This window comes from Lethenteron reissneri, chromosome 68 (assembly GCF_015708825.2).
Source record: "Lethenteron reissneri isolate LAM-NWPU_2019-01 chromosome 68, ASM1570882v1, whole genome shotgun sequence".
NCBI lineage: Eukaryota > Metazoa > Chordata > Hyperoartia > Petromyzontiformes > Petromyzontidae > Lethenteron > Lethenteron reissneri.
In genome coordinates, this window is record NC_083846.1 from 7,476,194 (window position 1) to 7,498,516 (window position 22,323).

Below are 22,323 nucleotides of genomic sequence, written 5' to 3' on the forward strand. Positions count from 1 at the left end.
TGTCCATGGTCGGAGATACATTGAGCTCTATGGTGTAGCGTTTTGATGAAGGAATTCTTCTGGAATGGATGGTGGTGGTAATTAGGTTGTATTCTATTTTATTTTTTATATACGTGACTTTACCGAAAGAACCCAGAACATGAATTCCTGCAGTCACGAAAGTTTTAAGTCAAAATGTATGATAGCTGGCACCATATTCTCCCGCCTCATTATGATAAAGTAATTATATTCTAGTTTATTTCAATTCTGTTCCGATGACGTACACGTACATCATCAGAATATACACATACATAATCGGAATGGAATCGGAATAAAAACTGATGATATACACTTACACTTGCATCATCGCAATGGGAAAGTGTTGACTACAACCCAACTGATTCACAGTGGATGTAAACAAATCCACTCACATTATGGCAAAGGAGTAACTCATTGTGCGCCGTGCATTATGATCCATATTTTGCCATGTTAAAAAAATTACAGAAAATTACTCGATTTGGGAATGCACAGACATAGTACCATTGCTCCCTCCTGTGAAACTTCTGAAAACTCTATGTGTACGTAGTGCCTTGTTTCATGGTAGCATTACGCTACATGTACTAAATTCCTATTAATCTTACGATTCATGATTATAATTTTTTTGTCGTCAGATTGTGTTGTACACCCTCCTCCACACGTGACTTTACCGAAAGAACCAAAGAGTAATTCCTGCAGTCACGAAAGCTCCAAATTAAGTTTGAACCACTTCTACGGGGAAGTTTTAAGTTTGTTTGTTCTCTCTCTCTGGGTTTATTGTTGTCTCTCTCTGCTTGTGTATAGGTCTTCGTGTCTGTGTCTTTCAAATTTCACACTTAACTTCTAATTTAGCAATCTTTGGAAGAACGTTATCAACCAGGCTATGCGTTAATTGTGTGTTGACCGACCCTCTGTGTTGCATTGCATTGCATTTCGAAATTTTGCTAGGTTTATTTGATTTAATATACTTTCTCTGTCTCCACTCATTTTGTCGTTCTTATGTTCTGCTCTCTCTGTGTGTCTCGGCTGTTGTCCCTCTCCCTCTCTGCTTTTGTCTGTTCTTCGTGTTTGTGTCTTGTCTCTCTTTAAAATTTCACACTTAACTTCTAACTTAGCAATCTTTGAAAAACGTAATCAACCAGGCTATGCGTTAATTGTGTGTTGACCGACTCTCTGTGTTGCATTACATTACATTTAGACATTTTGCTAAGGTTATTTAATTCAGTGTGTCTCTCTCCCTGTCTCCTAATTTTTTCAAGCGTTTGCTCACCGTGCTACTCATTGCCATGCTAATTTCTCTAACTCCTCCCTCTCTCTCTGCCCCCGCCCCCTCTCTCAAGCTTTTGCACCTTGGCACTCACCGTGCCACTCATTGACATGCTAATTTATCTAACGCCTCCCTCTCTCTCCGCCCCCGCCCCCTCTCTCTATTTAAGGCCTCGACACAGAGGCGTGGTTTCTCTGTGTGCCTATGTTTGTTCTCTCTCTATGCATCTCTGTGATATCTGTCTGCTTATATGTCTGTCTATATGTCTCTGGTTCTGTGTTTTATCTCTCTCTCAAATTTAGCATTCTCAGGAAGAACGTAATCAACCAGGTAGGGTGTTGTTGACTGTTATGTTATCCGACTCTCTGTTGCATTACATTACATTTCTTAGTATACTAGATTTGTGTTTCTATTTCATTTATACCTGATGATGATTGCTTGTGTTGCAATCGAAACGTCGTATGCTAGTATTTAATTAATTATTTTATCTTTATACGTGTATTTACCGAAAGAACCGAAGAGTAATTCCTGCAGTCACGAAAGCTCCAAATTAAGTTTTTATACCACCCCACTTTTCATAATTAGAAACCCCACTGTTTAACTCAATCACACTCATCTCATGCACAATTTTATAATCGTCGTAAAGCAACTTGGATTAAGAGTAAACTAAACACTCAACTATTTTTTTTATTTTATCAGGTGAAGCCCACTGAGCTATATAGCTCTTTTTCAGATGCGACGTGGCCACAAATAATAGAGCAACGAAGGGGCTTATCATGTAGAAATTGATAGCACCCAAATATTCTAAAACCATTTTGATTCTAAATGTGGAGAGAGAAATTGGAGGAACCACAGACAAATGCATGCAACAACAGGGAGAACATGCAAACTCCAAATATACAGGCATACTAGGAGAGGGCGTTAACATTTCGCCAACACGGTGCCCCTTTCAGACTTTGCTGCTATATACATCAAGAAACGTGCAAAGATAAGATACGGCAACCGCCTTCATCCGTACCCCCCAACTCTCACCTGCGAGTGTACACGTCATCCAAGTGTAACCTCGGCTTATGTACAGCTGCTCCCGCTGCTTGCAGGTGTCGCTCTTGTTCACCTCCAACACCTGGTACAGGTAGAGCGCTACGCCGGCTATGAATGCCGCACTACCCAGCGCGTCCATGAACAGCTCTACCCACAGGAGGCGAACGAAGGCGCTTCTGTCCGGCCTCTTTTCTGTCCTGCTGAGTGCATGGACGAGGTAGTTCATGAGGGGTAGGGGCTAGGCAGAGGCAGGTACAGAAGCATAGGGAGCACATTGATTATTATCCGTCAACTTTTAATAACCCCACACGGTATTCACTCATTCTCGTAGAAAAAACGACTGAGGTGTGAAAGGGAACCACAGATTAGCACGGTTGGCTACATCTGGTGCGAAAGAAGTTCAACACTCGTACATCTGCTCCCATCTGCCCGACCTGGTCGGTACGTACGTGCGATACGACTGTGGTGAGCGTGAATCTGGTGCGCAAGGGTGAACATACTTTGCTCACTGAGCTGCATTGGCTTCCATTTGCCGAACTAACACAAAATAAGGCTGCACTCGTTACACACAACGTTCTTGCCACAAATGAACCACAATACTGTACCTTGCTGATCTCGTCAAGGAGCATGAGCAATCACACAAACTCCCTTCATCCTCGCAGCCACTTTTGGCTAGCCATCGAACAAAGATGGTCACCGCATCACACGCTTTTAGATTTTATATATATATACACTACACTATACACTGAACTATATATTACATTATGCAGGACTATACACTATAGTATACACTGATATACACGAAACTATACATTACACTTTTGGATAGCCCACAAATAAAGACAGTCTGTTCATCGTGCGACTTCAAATGCTATAGACACTGCACTATAATACACTATACACTATACTAAACATTGTATACAAAACTTTTGACTAACTATCGAAAAAAATAATGTCGCTGTATCACACACTCTAACATGCACTTCTGCGGCCGTCTGGATCTCTCTTTCTTCAGATATTTGGAAGCCACTGGAGTGATTCACTTTTAAATCACCTATATTGACAAACTAATTTCTTTAGAAATGCCTGTTGTTTTAGTTTATTGTCCTTCCCCCGCACCTCTGATTGGCACAGTTGGCTACATATAGTGCCAAATAAGTTCAACATACACACACACATACAACTACCTATAAACTCGACTGAACCCGACCGACTGTTGCATACCGCGCCACGGCCAGCATGACCCCGATCGGGACTACAGCGGCCACGAGGGAGAACGCCACCCCCCCATAGAGTGCCGGCGCCCTGAGAAGGGTGAAGGCAGCGTCCAGGTCGTGCGCTCGCTGCAGCTCAGCTCCCTCGAACCCCGAGTAGCCGCCCGATAGCTCAGAGCTCGCATAGCCGAGGCCCGGTCCCAGTGCGCTGTAGCCGGCCAACACGGCCTGCGATGAAGCCACGCAGGCCAGCACCAGCAGGGCGAGCAGCGCCTCGGCCAACTGCAGGAGACCTAGAGGTGTTGAGATTCATTAATTTATCACTCATATATTTGTACTAGCTGTACTACCCGGCTTCGCCCGGGACTTGTATCTACCACGGCCGGCCGCCTTTGTCTCCCCAGTGGCGATGTTAATACGCTACAGTAGTTAAGTTACTCGTTTGAGGCAGAGTCGACCTAGGGGAGGTTCAAATAATCGTCACCGGTGGTGGCCGTGAGCGGGAATCGAACTGGGTTTGCCGGGTTGGTAGCGCAGCGTAGCGTTAAGCACTACACCCACCGCTCCTCACACACCACACACGCACAGACACACACACAGACACACACACAGACACACGCAGACACACACAGACAGAAACACACACACAGACAGCACGCTAACCACTACACTACCGCTCCCCACACACCACACACGCACACACACAGACAACAACAACAACAACAACCGCCATTCGCCACTAAGTGGCGGTGACGTCACCACGATGCTTGTGCCAGGCCAAGTGCACCTTGAGGCCACGTGAAGTGTCGAAAGCCCGCTGGCAGGAGGTCACGGGGCAGACCCAGGTGCCACTGGTCGACTGACCGAGATGACCGAGATGACTGGCTGATGCACCACCTGTGCCCCCTACTGTGCCAACTTGCTGTGCTTTAGCCACCCGGCGCTCCGCTCGTTGTTGTGAGCGTCGCTCCTCCGCCCTCCGTTGTTGTTGGAGGGCGACTGCCTCCAACTGCCCAGTAGCGTCCTTCACGAGCCTCCTCCACTGAGGCCGATCTTGACACCGCTGGTACCAGTCATCGGCAAGTCCACTCAGCTCCACGTCCTCCTGTACCACATCACTCCATCTCTTCTCCAGCCCGTGCCGCGCCCGTCTAGCCCCCTCGATCCGGCCGAACAAAAGCTGTTTAGGCATGCGGTGGCTGGGCATGCGGGCTACATGACCCAGCCAACGCAGCCTTGCCTGCCGGAGGAGCTCACTGATGGGACCTTGCCCAGATCTTTCAAGGATTTGTGAGCTCCTCACACAATCCAGCCTGGTTAAACCCAGGATGGATCGTAGGCAGGCCAGCCTAAATGTTTCCAACCGGCGAAGATGCTCCACCAGGGGGGTCCACGTCTCGCAAGCGTAGAGAAGGGAGGGAATGACCGTGGCCGAGAAGACCTGAAGCTTCGTGCGGAGCGACAGACCAGGTAGCTTCCACACAGCGTTACGCAACCGATGAAAAGATATTGCCGCTCGACTGATTCGGAGTGAGACCTCTGCTGATAGACTGGAGCCGGTCATAAGCACACTGCCCAGGTATGGGAAACTCTCCACTCTCTCCACAACTGCCCCATCACCAATTGGGAGTTGTGGGGGTGGAGTGTCCGATGGTACAAAATACAGACACACACACAGACACACACACAGACACACACACACAGACACACACACACAGGCAGCACGCTAAGCACTACACTACCGTCCCCCCTACACAACACACGCGCGCGCGTCCATAGGTACACATACACGCGCTTGCTGCAGACACACACGACTTTCAGGGTGCATACGGCAGTAAACGACTGAAATAATAAAGCGGCAATGCTGTGTAAGGAACGCCTTAGACCCGCATTATACATTTGTGTAATGCGAGCGTAAACACACAAACACACAAACACATACACAATACACACACACATACATGCAGACACACAGACAGACACATAACACACATACATACACACACATACAAACACAGAAACACATACACACACATACATAGACACACACATACATACACACAAACACATCCACAGACGTACATACACACATACATACAGGCACGCAGACATACACATAAACACATACAAAAAAACCCACATACATACACACACACATACATACACACAAACACATGCACACACATACATACACACATGCATACAGACACACAGACATACACATAAACACATACACACATACACATGACCCGGCTTCGCCCGGGACTTGGATCCACCACGGCGGCAAAACCGACATACATACACACACAGACATACACACAAACACATACACACACATACATACACACATGCATACAGACACACAGACATACACATAAACACATACACATGACCCGGCTTCGCCCGGGACTTGGATCCACCACGGCGGCAAAACCGACATACATACACACACAGACATACACACAAACACATACACACACATACATACACACATGCATACAGACACACAGACATACACATAAACACATACACATGACCCGGCTTCGCCCGGGACTTGGATCTACCACGCCCAGCCGCCTTTGTCTCCCAAGTGGCGATGTTAATACGCCACACCAGTTACTCGTTTGAGGCTGAGTGGACCTAGGGGAGGTTCAAATAATCGTCACCGGTGGTGGCCGTGAGCGGGAATGGAACTGGGTTCGCCGGGTTGGTAGCACAGCGTAGCATTAAGCACTACACCCACCGCTCCTCACACACCACACACGCACAGACACACACACAGACACACGCAGACACACACAGACAGACACAGACAGACACACACACACACAGACACACAGACAGCACGCTAAGCACTACACTACCGCTCCCCACACACCACACACGCACACACACAGACACACACACAGACACACGCAGACACACACAGACAGACACAGACAGACACACACAGACACAGACAGCACGCTAAGCACTACACTACCGTTCCCCCTACACAACACACGCGCGCGCGTCCATAGGTACACATACACGCGCTTGCTGCAGACACACACGACTTTCAGGGTGCGTAAGGCAGTAAACGACTGAAATAATAAAGCGGCAATGCTGTGCGAGGAACGCCTTAGACCAGCAACACATTTGTGTAATGCGAGCGTAAACACACAAACACATACAAACACATACACAAAAGACATACACACAGACATACACATACACACAAACACACACATACATGCACACAAACACATACACAATACACACACACATACATGCAGACACAGACAGACACATAACACACATACATACACACACATACACACACATACATAGACACACACATACATAGACACACACATACATACACACAAACACATGCACACACGTACATACACACATACATAGAGACACGCAGACATACACATAAAGATATAAAAAAAACCCACATACATACACACACACATACGCACAAACACATACATACACATACATACACACATACATAGAGACACACAGACATACACATAAACACAAACACACATACACATGACCCGGCTTCGCCCGGGACTTGGATCCACGATGCCCCGCCGCCTTTGTCTCCCCAGTGACGATGTTCACACACGACAGCAGTTACGCTTTTGAGGCTGAGTGGACCTAGGGGAGGGCCAGGTCCGTTTCAAATAATCGTCAGCGGTGGTGGGCGTGAGTTGGAATCGAACTGGGGTCGCTCAAGCAGCTTAATGACTGTTTGTACAAAGAACATATAAAGAATCGATTATAATAACCAGGCAAGAGTCCACATTATAGACTGCCAGTACACGCACTCAGCTTCATAAGCAGGCTAGAGTGTACATGATAGAGTGGCAGTACGCTCACCGAGCTTAATAAGCAGGCTACAGTGTACATGATAGACTGGCAGTACGCTCACCCAGCTTAATGAGTATTTGTACAGTGAACATTAAAGTAATCGATTGTTGGCGCGTTGGGTTTAAAAGTAATATTAATAGCACACATTGTGGTGGGGGTGTAGTGAAGAGTAGGAAAAACTTTGATGAATTTACCTCAGAGTGGCGTGGTGGGTGTCGAGGCCTAGTAGCGTGCAAAGCCTGCGGCCTCGCCTAAAATTGTCGGCTTGGAAGAGGCAGGGTACGGGTGGCGTTCCTTCCCCCCCCCCTAGCGCTCCAACAATACTGTGTAATGGCTATTATTTAATTAAATACGGAGCTTATGAAAGTGGCGAAGGCGTGGCTAGCCGTTGGCAGGGGCAACCGCCGTCCAATGAAACTGCAGCCCTTGGCGAAGGCGTGGCTAGCCGTTGCCAGGTCCAATGAAAGCGGCGAAGGCGTGGCTAGCCGTTGCCAGGGGCAACCGCCGTCCAATGAAAGTGCGTATGGGCCAAAGTCCACACACACACACAGACATGAACGATTTTATATATATAGATGATCCACAGATCACAGAGGCAGCGCCATTCCTTTGATGGTCGCAATCCACTTCAAACTTTGACCGCCAACTCAAGTTGCGCAATTTGTTGAAGTTTGTGCATCAAGACGGGCGACGTGTCCACAACGTGACAGAGCCGTCTCCTTTGAACTGAGCTCTCCATCACGAAGAGACTGGTGGAAAATGTCCCAATGGTAACATTTCTAAGTCGAATCATCCGATGCCAAGAAGGCATTTTTTGCATTCACATGTGGAAGGACTGCAGCTGATCCAAATCAGCCTGAAGCAATGTCCAGGCCTCCGCAATATACAGCAGATCTGACAAAACGCAGGTGTTGAGAGCTCTCTCGTTATACTAATCGCAAATCCGAGTATGATGATTTCAAAGGTCGTGGAGTGCCTGTGTCTGAAGTGGTTACTTCCCCACGTCGATGTGATGGGTCGATTCAACCCGTTGCAGTTCTTCAGCACTGAGATGGCTATACTAAAGATAATTACCGATGACCTCTACAAGATCATGGATTCATCTTGGTTTTTTCGGTAAAGTCACGTAGAAGGGAAGTAATACAATAATAAAAAGAAAACATGTTTTATGTTTTATTTTTATTAATATTTTTATTATTTTATTACTTCCCTTCTACGTGACTTTACCGAAAACACCAAGAAGATGAATCCCTGCAGTCACGAAAGCTTTAAATCGAAATTTAAGATCATGGATGATCAGGGCACCGCAGCATTAGTTGGCCTCCATCTCTCAGTACCCTTCAAAATGGTTGGCTATGTCCGCTGCAAAATAAGTTCAACATCCATGTATGCATCTATAGGCACCCAATAGGACAGCCCCGTAATATCTATAGGAAATTATCAATGTCTACTCTCTTCAAAGCACATAAAATGCTACAATAAACCATTATATATACATTACAGTTGATCATCGATTATCTGGCGCGTGATTTTCTGGCTTCCAACATTATCCGGCGGTCCCGGGCCGATCCGGCAAAACCGCTCTGCAGGCTGTTCCAGTCCGGCGATCGGTACCATGTGTGTGCCAAAAAAAGTAGCTACGCTTGATTTCAGTGTCAAATAATTTACAGCAAATTATACACTACATACAACTTAAACAATGAAAATACTGCACGTATATAAATAGTTAATGACTAATAATAATTGTAAGAAAAAACTGAAAATCTACATTGCGATCCAATGAAAAGTGTATATAATTAGGCATTCGCATCAGTCCGGCAATCATCAAACCCATGTTGTTGAAACAAGAGCTGTACTACTTACAGCACCCCATGCAGAGTCTTCGAGATTGGAGTGGTAAGTACAGTAAGTAAATACAGTAACTTTTTGGAGTATGATATTTATTTTTAGTCTATTTGTATGTTTATTTATGCCAATTTCATATAGTAAACTAATTTAAGACACTAAAATAACGTATACAACACTTAAAACATTCTGTCATGCAAGAATGTGCAAAAATAATATCCGGCGTTTTTTTTTTATATCCGGTGCGTCCTTCCCCCCCCTAAAGCTGCCAGATAATCGAAGATATACCGTATATATAACATATATAATGTAAGTATGTCATATACATTTATAATAGATGACGTTTCAGGCAATAATCCTACGTAGAAATGTATCTGCTTTAAAGGAGGGCCACCATTTCGTGAGAACATCATCACAAACCTGCTCTCTTGTTTCTATATTGGCTACCAGTCAAGTATCATTATTATATTATTATATTATTTAATAATATTATTATATTAAATTATTTTATTATGTTTTATTTTTATTATTTTATTATTTCCATTCTACGTGACTTTACCAAAAGAACCAAGAAGAAGAAGTATCAAGTGGACTATAAGACCCTGCTGCTGACCTACAAGGCTCTCAATGGGCTAGCCACCCAATATTTGCTGGAACTGATCCGTGTTTACTCTCCAACGAGGTCCTTGAGATCTTCGGATCGCCTTCTTCTAAAGAATCGCCACCAGGCGCCACGGTGGGCTCGGAGACGTTACCCCCTGGCTTGGTATGCAGGAGGCCATGGGCTTGATGCCGACCCCACACCTTTTGTAGTCAACGTCTCACTCTCTCCCCGTGGTCCTGTGGATTTTTCTTCGGGTCCTTCGGTTTTTCCCTCCACATGTAGAATCTATTTCACGTGTTGAGAGTATTTGGTTACTGCTATAAATTTCCACGGGATAAGCCACTTCCTTCAGCTGCTATCATATGTGATAGCCAGGTCGCTTTTGAAAAATAGCCACATAGCTCATTGGATCTTATCTTGTAAAATAAAAAAAGTTAAATAATAAGTCAAGGCTTTGGTCCTGGAGTTATTGGGCTGTTGCCAGTGCAGCGCTTAGGCTTTGGAACAACGCTTTGCGTTTGCTAATTAAGCAATATTTAAGTCCTGAAAACTCACTCCTTTAAATGGCACTTTAGTCTCCCTGCCTAGTTCTGGTCATTTACCCTTATTTTGAATGTGTGGGTGAGTAGGAAGGTGAGAATCAGAATCTTTATTCATCTTGGAGAAACCCGATCAGTTATGAAACTTTTTCACAGATGTCCAGCAATAATAGGTGGGTGAGTGATTGGAAGGCTGAGTGAGTGAGCAAGCGAGTAAGTGAGTGGGCGAGTGAGTAGGTAAGTTTGTGGGTGAGTAAATGGTTCAGTAAGTCGGTGAGTTGGAGAATGTATGGGTGGGTGAGTGGGTGAGTGAGTGAGTGGGCGGATAAGGAGGCGAGTTGGTGGCTAGGTGGGTGGGTAGGTGGGTGGGTGAGTGAGTAGGTGCGTGCCGGTGACCCAAGGGGGACAGGCATCTATGAAGCCTTTTGTCCAAACCCCATTTGGCGGATCCACGAGACTGAATCCGTACACTCGGGATTCCTCCAGAAAAGTAAAAAAATCCACTGTGAGTCGGCTTGTGGAATGCTCGAACACTCACTGCAGAGGGGAGGCTGCCTCTATTGGGAGTTGGACTGGTACCGCCTGGATCTGTGGCATTCAGGAGGTCTGGGGGATGAACTCTGGCTCCAGTCACCATGAGGGGTGGAGAGTCATCTACTCGGGGCGGGGGACTGCCAAACAACAGACAGCAAAATATTAAAGGGGATGTGGGAGCATGGGGGAGAGCTGTGGGAAGCTGTAAGCCTCAGGTTGCTGTGTGCTCATCGCCCCTTCAACCGGAGGCGAGAAATGATGATAGTGGTGGTTGCTTATGCCCCCACCGAAGATGAACATCGGTGGAGGGATGCAGGAAAGGCCGATGAGCCAGACACTTTATATAACCTTCTACTACAGGTGATAACTAAAGTGACCCCTTGGGATAGTCATCCTGTTGGGTGACTTTAATGCCCGATTGGGTCATGACACTGGCACCTGGGCTTAAGTGATTTGAAGGCATGGGCCAGATCAGCTCAATAAGAACGTTAGGAGGCTGTTAGAGTTATGTGCAGCCCATGAACTTGTAATTACCAACACACTGTCCCATGCATTGGCGCATCCACACAACATCATGGACACACGCCGGGTCCAAGCAAGAACATCTGCTGGACTATATAGTGATACGAATGCAGAGTCCATGTCCTTGACACCAGGACCTACCATGGAGCTGTTCTGCTTACTGACTCTTAATTTTGGAGCTTTCGTGACTGCAGGAATTATTCTTCGGTTCTTTCGGTTAAGTCACGTCTAAAGATAAAATAATAAATTAAATAATAGCATATTACGACGTTTCGATTGCAACACAAGCAATCATCATCAGGCATAAAAGAAATAGCAACAAAAATCTAACTAGAAAACTATAGACAGACATACAGGCAGACAGACATCACAAGGACACACAGAGAGAGAACACATATCGGCACAAAGAGAGAGGTCGTTTCTGTGACGGGGCCTTAAATATAGAGCGGGGGGCGGGGGCAGGGGCGGAGAGAGGGAGGGGGCAGAGAAAAAATTAGCATATCAATGAGTGGACGACAACGTGATGCTGCAAGTAAGATAACGACGCGGCACGGCACGCAAGCTTGAAAATCAGGAGACACACTAAAATTAAATAACCTAGTAAAATATCGAAATGTAATGTATTGGTTAGTCATCTGTAAAATGCGCCTGTCAGTCTGATTAAATTTGCAAGCAAGATTTTCATCATCGCTAGCAGCTGGGGTTGGCATCCCCCCCCCCCCCGCCTCCTGATGCAGAGGAAAAATGGGAGAGGTTAAGGAATGTGGCTCATGCAGTTGCATTGGCTGCTATGGGTACGTGGTCCAAACCACCATAGAGTCCATGGCTGACAGGAGGTATTCCAGGTTGCCTGAGAAAAAGCGACAGGCGCACCCCCACCATCTACAGCATCCCACATCGGTGAATGAGGAGGCTTACTGCAGCCTTCGCTCGGATGTTCGGAGAGCTGCGTGGTGCTGCAAGTATGAGTGGTGGTCGCGGGTTGAAGAGATGGAATCTGCCTCAATAGCCCGCGCTCACAAATTACTTTTTAATTCCATAACAAGTAAACCCGTAAAAACAAAGTTTTTCACTATAAATCCTTTATATGCGTGGCGGCTAGAGTCCTCTCGTCCTCTGGCTTGAGATGGCTGCCACCTATGGGTCAGATGATTGTCTGCCACCATTAAGCAATTGGTAATTAAATATTTAATTTGTTTTCCCTAAACAGTGTAAAATTTATTAATTTTTTTCACGAACTTAATTGTCACACACAACGAGTCTGTGTGGAAAATGTCAGCTCGATTGGATCACGGGAAGTGGGTTAAAAAACGAGCGAAAGATTTGCACGGTCCTCAGCAAGCAAGCGAACTTAATATAAAGGATTTAAAAATATATTCGCCTGTGGAGGACGCGGGGATCGATCCCGCGACCTTTGGCATGGGAAGCGAGGGCGCTACCAACTGCGCTACTTCGCCATGGCCTGTGAAGGGGTTACGCTCTGGGCTCTTACACTGTGACGTTCAGCCAAAGCCATGAATGAGTTCTATTTGAATATATGTAAAATAAAAAAATTTTGCCTAAAAAGTGTCAAATTTTGGGAATTTTTTTTCACAAACATTAATTGTCTCGCACGAGTCTGTGTGGAAAATGTCAGCTCGATTGGATCACGGGAAGGGGGTTAAAAAACGACCGAAAGATTTGCACGGTCGTAAGCAAGCAAGCAAGCACGCAAGCAAGCAAGCAAGCATGCAAGCAAGCAAGCAAGCGAACTTAATATAAAGGATTTAAAAAAAGGAACTTGCAGTATCACACCTATCACCATCCTAAGGAGAGAGAAAGAATGGTGGTCTGATCTCCGACCCCCAGGAACAGGTTTGCAGGTTTGCTGAGCATTTATGCGAGATCTTGGGGAGGGGAAATCCCTCAGCCCAGAAAACATCATGGCTAAAAGTGGGGATGACCCTGCTGAGGCTATGGTGCCTCAAATATTCGAAGAAACAGTCACCCCCTGTAAGTGGCTGGCTGAAGTGCCATCTGTTGAGGCAGGATGGGAGGCGATCCAGAGTCTGAGACCAGGAAAAGTGCCGGGCAGGCATGATCTCCCAAGCAAACTGGTGTGCATACTGCCCTTTATTACAACGTAATAACAATCTGGACTACTCGACAAGTTCTGCAGATTTACAAGGATGCCTTGTTTGTCCACCTCTTAAAGAAGGGGGACCCCCCACAGACTTGAGTGCCGGGAAAGGTCCTGACAAGGATTATTCAACATTGCCTTGCCAGGCACACCGAGGAAAGGCTTGCGGAGCCCCAATGTGTTTTCAGGAAAGGGCAGTCCTGCACGGATGCCATATTTTCTGTCCGTTTGCTACAGCAGAGGTGTGAAAGAAGTAATATGTTGAGTTCGGTTTCTGACTGATGGCTACACATTTATTTGTTCAAACGGACTCTTGCATGGCACAGAGGGAGCACATTATGGTGACTTCAACTGGGTTTATTAGCGCAACCAATTACAGACTCTGCACATACACGTGCACACGCTTCTTCTAGTGTTGTTACTGATGCTGCCAGGACCACTGCCAGTTCGCTCCTGCTGTTGGTACCGGTGCCGGTGCTGTCGGGGCTGGCGCTGGCAGTGCTGGTACTGCTGCTGCGGCCGCTGCCTTGTTCCGCAATTTCTGCTCGTACCAGTGTTGCTTCTGCTCCTACCGCGCCCTGTGGTGTTCAACTGAACTGACTTTACAGGGGGTGCCCAACCCCCCTGCCTTTGTCTTGGCCTGGACCGGTCTCAAAACCTGAATCTCTGCATGTGAGGGCTCTGGAGCAGAATGAACTCCCCTGCTCAGACCTACAGGTTTCACTGGACTGTCTACTCCAAATAAAAAAAGGGGCGGGAGGACTTATCACAATCCATTATGCTACATATACGTACACTGTACACTACACCACTACACGCTACTTTATACTACACTATGCACTACACCACTATACTAAATAGAAAGCCCATTTCTTCATAAATACTTGTGTTTAGTTCACTGTCCTTTCTCGCACCTCCTATTTGCATGGTTGGCTATGTATTGTTGCAAAATAAGTTCAATATACATATAATAGTAGGTTTTTACCCTTTTAAACTGGTACAAAACTGACACCTTTATTTGTACCAGTGTAGGGGTGTTAGAGAGAGAGCCCGTTATGCATGGCAGCTTATGGCAAACAAACACAGTGGGCGGGGCTACGTGAGTGCAAGGGGAGGTGCTCTCTACGACGTCCGCGCCAGGCACCCTGGGGGGGCTGATTCGGACGTTGTGATCCCCCGGGGCCCCACCCCTCAGCGAGGGGTTGGGTATAAAAGGGGATGTATCAAAGGGCTCGGGAGTCATGTTAAGCTAACCAGTGAAGACTGAAGACGTCTTAGCTAGAGCCCTGGACTCCCCTGGTTCGCCGTCCTTATCAGGGCCGAACAGGACCGAGCCAGCGGCGTGGTCCCGAGGTCCAGAGCCGGTGCTCTTGTCAGAGCTGGTCTGGAACTCAGGGTACCGGGCCCGACTTACCAGTGTCGGGCCAGACAGCCTCCCCTAGCCCGTTAGAGGAGGACTAGGAGGCAGGCTAGAAGTAGCTAGCGCGTGTATCCCCAGCTAGCCGGGTGAGGGGGCCGACACCCCCTCTAGTGTTGTATGTCACAACCGTGCTGTGTGTAATAAACCCGTGTGCCTCCAACTCCGGCGTCCAAGAGTCGTGAACTCTACTACACCAGTTTAAAAGGGTAAAAACCTACTATTACATTTTGCCACTGGTAAAAGAGATCTCATAGTAAGCATTTACACTATGAGATCTCTTTTACCAGTGGCAAAATATAGTAGTAGGTTTTTTACCCTTTTAAACTGGTACAAAACTGATGACACCATCTGGTCCAACACCAATGGGGACTAGGCTCTAAAGAAAGCCGTCTTGGGTGTGGACCAATCAACTTCAAGGACAGTGCATATTATTATCATTATCAGAGTTGCTTCTTTTTTGTTTGCTTTTTTGACTAATTGTGTTGTGGTTATTGCAAACATGATGCCTTGAATAAAGATGTCAGTTTTGTACCAGTTTAAAAGGGTAAAAAACCTACTACTAGATCTCATAGTGTTCAATATACATACTTTGTACATACCCCCAACGGAAGCTATCCCTGTCCAGCAGCCAACACTCACAGCAAGAAGACGCCTGGATTTGATGTCCGACGTAACCACAAAGCTACGTGGAGTTTGTGGCGAGATATTATCTCCCACGCCTGGTATTTATCAGGCCGTGGGTTCGATCCCGACCCTGACACCTGTATGAATGTTTGAATGTCTCTCTCTCTCTCGCTCCCCGTGGTCTCGTGGATTTTTTCCGGGTCCTCCGTTTCTTCCCTATACATTTAGAATCAACATGAGTTTAGAGTATTTGGCTGCTCCTAATTTCCACATGATAAGACACTTCGTTGAACTTTAATTTGTGGCCAGGTTGCTTCTGAAAAATAGCTAGAAAGCTTTACCTAGTAAAATAAAAATAGAAACATATTTTAAATCGTTTTATGCTCCAGTCATCAGGGATGTATGTTGATATATGTTGAACTTCTTTTGCTTATTGGAGGTGGGGTATGATAATCCAAGATGGTAATGTGTGCTTCTATGGGTCTCTTTGCGATTCTATGGGTCTCTGTGCGATTCTGTGAGTCTCAATTTGAATCTATGGATCTCTGTTGTGAGTCTATGGGATGACGTGTCTCTATGGGATTTTCTGTGTCTCTATGTGAGTCTATGTATCTATGTGTGAGTCTATTTGATGCAGTGTCTCTGTGTGAGTCTCTGGGTATCTGTTCGAGTAAATGGTTATCTGTGTCTCTATACGAGTCTGTATCTCTATGAGGGTAGCTGGGTCTCTGTGCGAGTCTATGTGTCTCTGTATGGGTCTATGGGTCTATGTACAAGTCCCTGTGTCTCTGTGAATCTATGCGAGTATCTGTGTCTCTCTGTGAGTCAATTGGTCTATGTGTGAGACTCTGTGTCTCTCCATATGAGTCTGTGTCTCTATGAGAGTATATGGGTCTCTGTGTGAGTCTCTGTGTCTTTATGTGAGTCTATGGGTCTTTGTGTAATTCCTAGGGCTCTCTTTGTGAGTGTATTATGTTATACTTATTTCACATCGTACGTATACAACCGTGTTACTCGGAGAAGTTCTAAAAAAATCAGTTTTCAATCTGGATTTAAAAGTGCATAGCTCCAGTGGCTTCCTAATATCAGAAGGAAGAGCATTCCAGATGACCGCAGAAGCGCATCTAAAAGCACACGATGTGGTGGAGCTGCTTTGCACCACCATCATAATATTTTCCCATCATAAGAAATAAACTAAACTAAACTATTTTATTTCACCATGTAAGGCCCACTGAGCTGTATAGCTCTTTTTTCTAAGTGACCTAGCCACAAACGATAGCTCAACAAAGTGGCTTATCATGTAGAAATTCAGAGAAGCCAAATACTCTAAACCAGGGGTCCTCAAACTACGGCCCGCGGGCCACATGCGGCCCACCGAGGGCATTTATCCGGCCCATGGTCACTAATTGGGCTGCTCTTGTGAGCACTAATTGGGCTGCGCTGGTGAGCACTAATTGGGCTGCGCTGGTGAGCACTCATTGGGCTGCGGTGGTGGGCACTGATTGGGCTGCGGTGACGAGCACTGATTTGGCTGCGCTGGTGAGCACTGATTGAGCTGCGGCAGTGGGCAATGATTGAGCTGCGGCGGTGGGGACTTATTGGGCTGCGCTGGTGAATGGTTCAAAAGGCCAATTGACTGGACTTGCCCCCCAGGCCTAAGGCTGCCAGCCCTCCCCTGGCTGCGCTTGACTGGCTCTCCCTCCCTCAGCTCCCTCACTTGCCCCTCGGCTCCACTCCCAGTGATATTCCCGTGTGCTGAGTAAATGATAGAGGAGTAATAACAGAGTGATCTCTGATCTCTGGAGGAGCTGCCTGCTGTTTTCCCGTGCTGGTCAGTGACAGACAGCCGAGGAGTAGGAAACCCAATTTAAATGACAGTAAGTGCATTTATATTCTGATTGCTATTCAATTATATGAGGTTATATGTTGTATGTTGTGTAAGCCCCGGTTCATACTGTTGCGATCTCTGAGCAGTGCGAGTTCAGCCATATGCTTGTATGGCTGAACTTGCATTAGATTCGGAAGAAAAAAGGCACATGTGCCTTCTTTTTTCCTGCAGTGGAATCGGATCGCATGGGTCTTCTCCCCCATGCGATCAGATTCCTATGCGAGTTCGCAGATCGCACAGCGATCTGTGAACAAAACTGCAGGTGTAATTAACTTTGTAATGGCACCCGCACCAGTGTGAGCCTGGGGTAAAAGCGGAGTTCCCCCAATCAGACTGCATTGATGGGCAGTGCAGTCTGTATGTCTCTGTGTGGGCAAAGTTATTGCTGGTATATTGTTTTTGTAGCGCTGTATATATATTGGTATTTTACTAATATAAATTTTGACTCCCTAGTAAACAATGATGTCAAGAAAGAGAAAAATTGACTCGGAGTGTAGGATATTCAAAAAACAGTGGACTTATGATTACTTTTTTCATGCAGTACTAGGAAAGAGCTGTGTGTCTGATATGCCGGAATATAGTGTCTGTGTTCAAAGAATACAATTTACGTCGACACTATGAAACTCAACATTAAGATAAATATGATTGTTTGGTCGGAGAAGTGAGAAAAGATAAAATATTAAAACTGAAAAATACATTAACAACTCAGCAAAATACTTTTGTGAAGCAGAAGCAGCTAAATATGTCATCACTGCGAGCAAGTTTTCAAGTTGCTAAGCTAATAGCGTGCACTGGCAGACCATTCGTGGAGGGAGAATTTGTTAAAGAATGCCTTCTTTCTGTTGCCAAAGAGATGTGTCCAGAGAAGGCCGATTTATTTAGTACAGTGAGTCTTTCAGGACCTACAATTACACGGAGGATTGAAGAAATGGGAGACAATTTGCATCAGCATTTGCAAAACTCCACAAAAAAACTTTCCTATTTTTCCTTGGCACTCGACGAAAGCAATGATGTTCGTGATTCTGCACAACTTCTAATTTTTATTCGTGGGACGAATGACTATGTCGAAGTCACAGAAGAGCTTGCTGCACTGCAAAGCATCAAAGGAACGACTACAGGAGAGGATATCTATGAAAAGGTTTGCCAAACTGTGAATGGTTTGGAGCTGAACTGGGCTAAACTAGCCAGTGTGACAACTTATGGTGCTCCTAGCATGGTGGGGTCTAAGAAAGGAGTAATTGCTCGCTTTAACCAAGAGATGGACAAACATAACCATTCTCATCCAATAGCCATACACTGCCTCATCCACCATCAAGCGCTGTGTAGTAAATTACTGAAGTGGGACTCTGTTAACTTCATTAGAGCTCATGCACTAAACCACAGACAATTTCAGGAATTTCTGTCTGAGCTAAATGTTGACTATGAAGATGTTCTGTACCACACAGAAGTCCGTTGGCTGAGTCGAGGAAGAGTTTTGAAACGTTTTTATGACTTACTTCCACAGATTACAGCTTTTCTGTTTTCTAAAAACAAAGAAGTACCAGAGCTCAATGATGCAGAATGGAAATGGCACCTTGCCTTTCTGACAGATGTAACAGAGCTACTCAACAGTTTCAATGTGCAACTTCAAGGAAAGGGGAAGCTCATCTGTGATATGCAATCACATGTCAAAGCATTTGAAGTAAAATTAGGCCTCCTCATCAAACAAATGAAGGAGGAAAACTTCTGCCATCTCCCCACAACTCAAAATCTGTTAGCGGAAAAACCATTGGTTGCATTCCCAAACAAAACATGTGTGGATTCACTGGAAAAATTGCAAAAGGAGTTCCAATTTAGATTTAAAGAGCTTCATCTCCATGAACAGGACATACAGCTTTTCCGTAACCCATTTTCTATTGACATTGAAAATGTGGATACAATTTACCAAATGGAACTGGCTGAACTGCATTATTGTGACTCTCTGAAAGACGCATTCAAGTCAAGCAGCCTTCATAATTTCTATGCATCTCTCCCCTCTGAGACATATCCTCATCTCAGGAACCATGCGCTCAAAATGGCAACCATCTTTGGCAGCACTTATGTCTGTGAACAGACTTTTTCCAGAATGAAACATTTGAAATCTCCAACCAGATCTAGACTAACGGATGCACACTTGCATCACTTGTTACGACTAGCAGTGACAAATATGGAACCGGACATTGACCATCTCATTAGCCAAAAGCAGGCCCATAGTTCCCATTGAAATACTGGCAAGTTTGTTGATTTAACTTTACTTGTTCTTCATTTTAAATATTGTATTTGTTCCCGTTTTGTTTCTTCACTTCAAAATAAGATATATGCAGTGTGCATAGGAATTTGTTCATAGTTTTTTTTAACTATAGTCCGGCCCTCCAACGGTCTGAGGGACAGTGAACTGGCCCCCTGTTTAAAAAGTTTGAGGACCCCTGCTCTAAACTCATGTTAATTCTACATGTAGTGGTAAAAACTGGAGTAGCTGTAGAAAATCCACGCAACCGCGGGGAGAGAAGGACACGCAAACTTCAAATATACAGCAGGCATCAGGGTTGGGATCGAACCCACGAACTCCTGTATACCAGGCGAGGCAGTTAACATCTCCTCACCATGGGGAGAGAGACATGCAAACTCCAAATATATAGCAGGTGTCAGGGTCTGGATCGAACCCACGACCTCCTGTATACCAGACGTGGCGAATAACATCTTCTAACCACTGCAGCAGCCCAACTAGTCAACCAGGTCTGTGCACAGTACTTGCGATGTTCTTATAAAATAGTCACGGTCAAGAAGGCAGTTTCTAACTTGTATTCATGTTGGCGTCAGTGAATGGATGAGTGAGTGAGTTGAGTGGATGAGTCAGTGGGTGGGTGGTGAATGTGTGAGTGAGTGAGTGGGTGGTGGATGACTGCGGTAGTGGGTCAGCGAAAGAAAAAGAGGGAGTAGGGACGAAGATTAAAGTGGAGGAAGGAGTAGGAAAAAGATGATTCTGGAATGGTTACCAAAAGGCACTCACCACGCGGTGAGCAGACGTACTGAAGCCTCGTGCAGCAATTGGCTCTGGGATGCCTTGCCACGGCCCCATGGCAACTGTCATCACTGCAGTAGTGGGGAGGGTCGTGCTCTCCCGTGACCGGCATCCCTGCAGCCAGCTCATAGAAAAGTGGTCAGCCTAGGCATCCCTATGGGTCTGTGTGAGTCTTTTCGTTTCTGTGTGAGTCTGTGCATGTCTGTGTGACTCTATGCGTTTCTGTGTTAGTCTATGGATTTCTGTGTGAGTCTATGGGTCTCTATATAAGTTTACAAGCGGGAAGTACCCGGCGTTGCCTGTGGGAAAATATATTTTAAAACTTATCTTAAAACGTAACATATACTTACACAAATACTAAGCTATTGTGAATGTCCGGCGTGCCGTTTGTCCATTTGTCCGTAAACAAAATTATACGAGGCTTACATAAGTAAAAAAAGTTATATAAAGTGGGGGGTGAATAGTTGATGTAAAAGGTTTCCGAAAATTGTCGACCGCCCCCCCCCACGTAAGCATATACTGTATACCTACACACCCTACATACAATAGGGTATCTAGTGACTCTATAGTAGTATCTGACTCTACAGTAGTATCTGGATCTACAGTAGTATATACTGACTCTATAGTAGCATCTATTAACACTATAGTAGTATCTACTGACTCTGATGTTGTATCTAGTGACTATACAGTAGCATCTACTGAGCCCAGAAGTAGCAACTGACTGTATAGTAGTATCTACTCACTAGTAGTAGCTACTGACCGTAGTAGTACCTACTGACCCTACAGTAGTATCTACCGACTCTATCGTAGCAACTACTAACTCTATAGCAGGATTTGCTGACTCTATAGAAGTATCCACTAACTCTGCAGTAGTGTCTAATGATTATAATAGTACCTACTGGATTTATAGTAATATCTATTGTCTCTATAGTAGTATAATGTGAGGATATATCCGGGTTGCTGATGCATCACACCTCGTTACGATAATTGGCTCTACCGGTCCTGGCCCATTGCCAATGGGGGGAAGTCTAGGGGCGTGGCCCTGACGTAATGGGAAGGTGACATCTGTAAATAGAGGATTGGATCTGCTGGCTTTAGCTACAGCCAATGGGGGGACGAGTCAGGGGCGTGGTCCTGGGAACGTACGATGGAGTCTAGAAGATTCCATGGAGGTTAACCAGGATTGGTGGAAAGGTACCACGTGACCCGGGTATTAAAAGGGGTGGAGACTGACAACACGTGGTCAAATCTGGAACGAACGGAGGGTGAGGCCACGCTGGAGCGGGGTCCAGGCTGCCACGTGGCCGCGCATCTCTCTCTCTATCCCTCTCACGTGTTGTGAACGAAAGACAAATAAAGACCGGATTCCAGAAGTCGCTTCCATGACCTTTATTACATTGGTGACATAAATGCTTCTTGAGACCGTTTGGACAATTATTAGAAAATGTCCAAGCACCTCAAGAAAAGAAACCCACCGGATCCTCCGTCGGATGAAGATGTCGAGGCAGACGAGGAAGAGCTGCTGGGAGCCACGGGTCCTCTACCGCCGTCTGCTGCTCTCCCCGACGCCGCGCATCGACGACAGGCTGGCGAGGCGACATCTCCGGCTGCGGACGAGGGGTGGTGTCGGGTGGCGGATCAGATAGAATCGCTCCGTGCGATCCTGCTAAATCTTGCAACGGCGGTCGCGTCATCAGCGGCCCTCGGTCGGCCGCGTGGAACTCACCCAAGGGCCAATGACCAAGATCTTCAGCGGGAAACGCCGTCCGCCATTACTCCTGCCACGG

General features: G+C 46.0%; 1 protein-coding gene across 7 annotated transcripts in view; it reads right to left on the reverse strand.

The window, feature by feature from the left end:
• Positions 1-22,323, reverse strand: part of LOC133360269 (MARVEL domain-containing protein 3-like) — a 69,492-nt gene that overhangs the window by 8,734 nt on the left and 38,435 nt on the right. For 3 of the 7 annotated variants that reach the window (XM_061578899.1, XM_061578894.1, XM_061578900.1), the window contains exons 2-4: positions 20,525-20,650; positions 3,548-3,830; positions 2,315-2,523 (exon numbers count right to left, since the gene is read on the reverse strand). In XM_061578899.1, coding sequence (XP_061434883.1) covers positions 2,315-2,523; positions 3,548-3,830; positions 20,525-20,648 — 616 coding nt within the window. In that variant the 5' untranslated portion in view covers positions 20,649-20,650. Of the gene's footprint in view, positions 1-2,314; positions 2,524-3,547; positions 3,831-7,078; positions 7,158-20,524; positions 20,661-22,323 lie in introns of those variants that run through there. The other 4 variants (XM_061578895.1, XM_061578896.1, XM_061578897.1 and 1 more) reach the window with 3 other exon arrangements.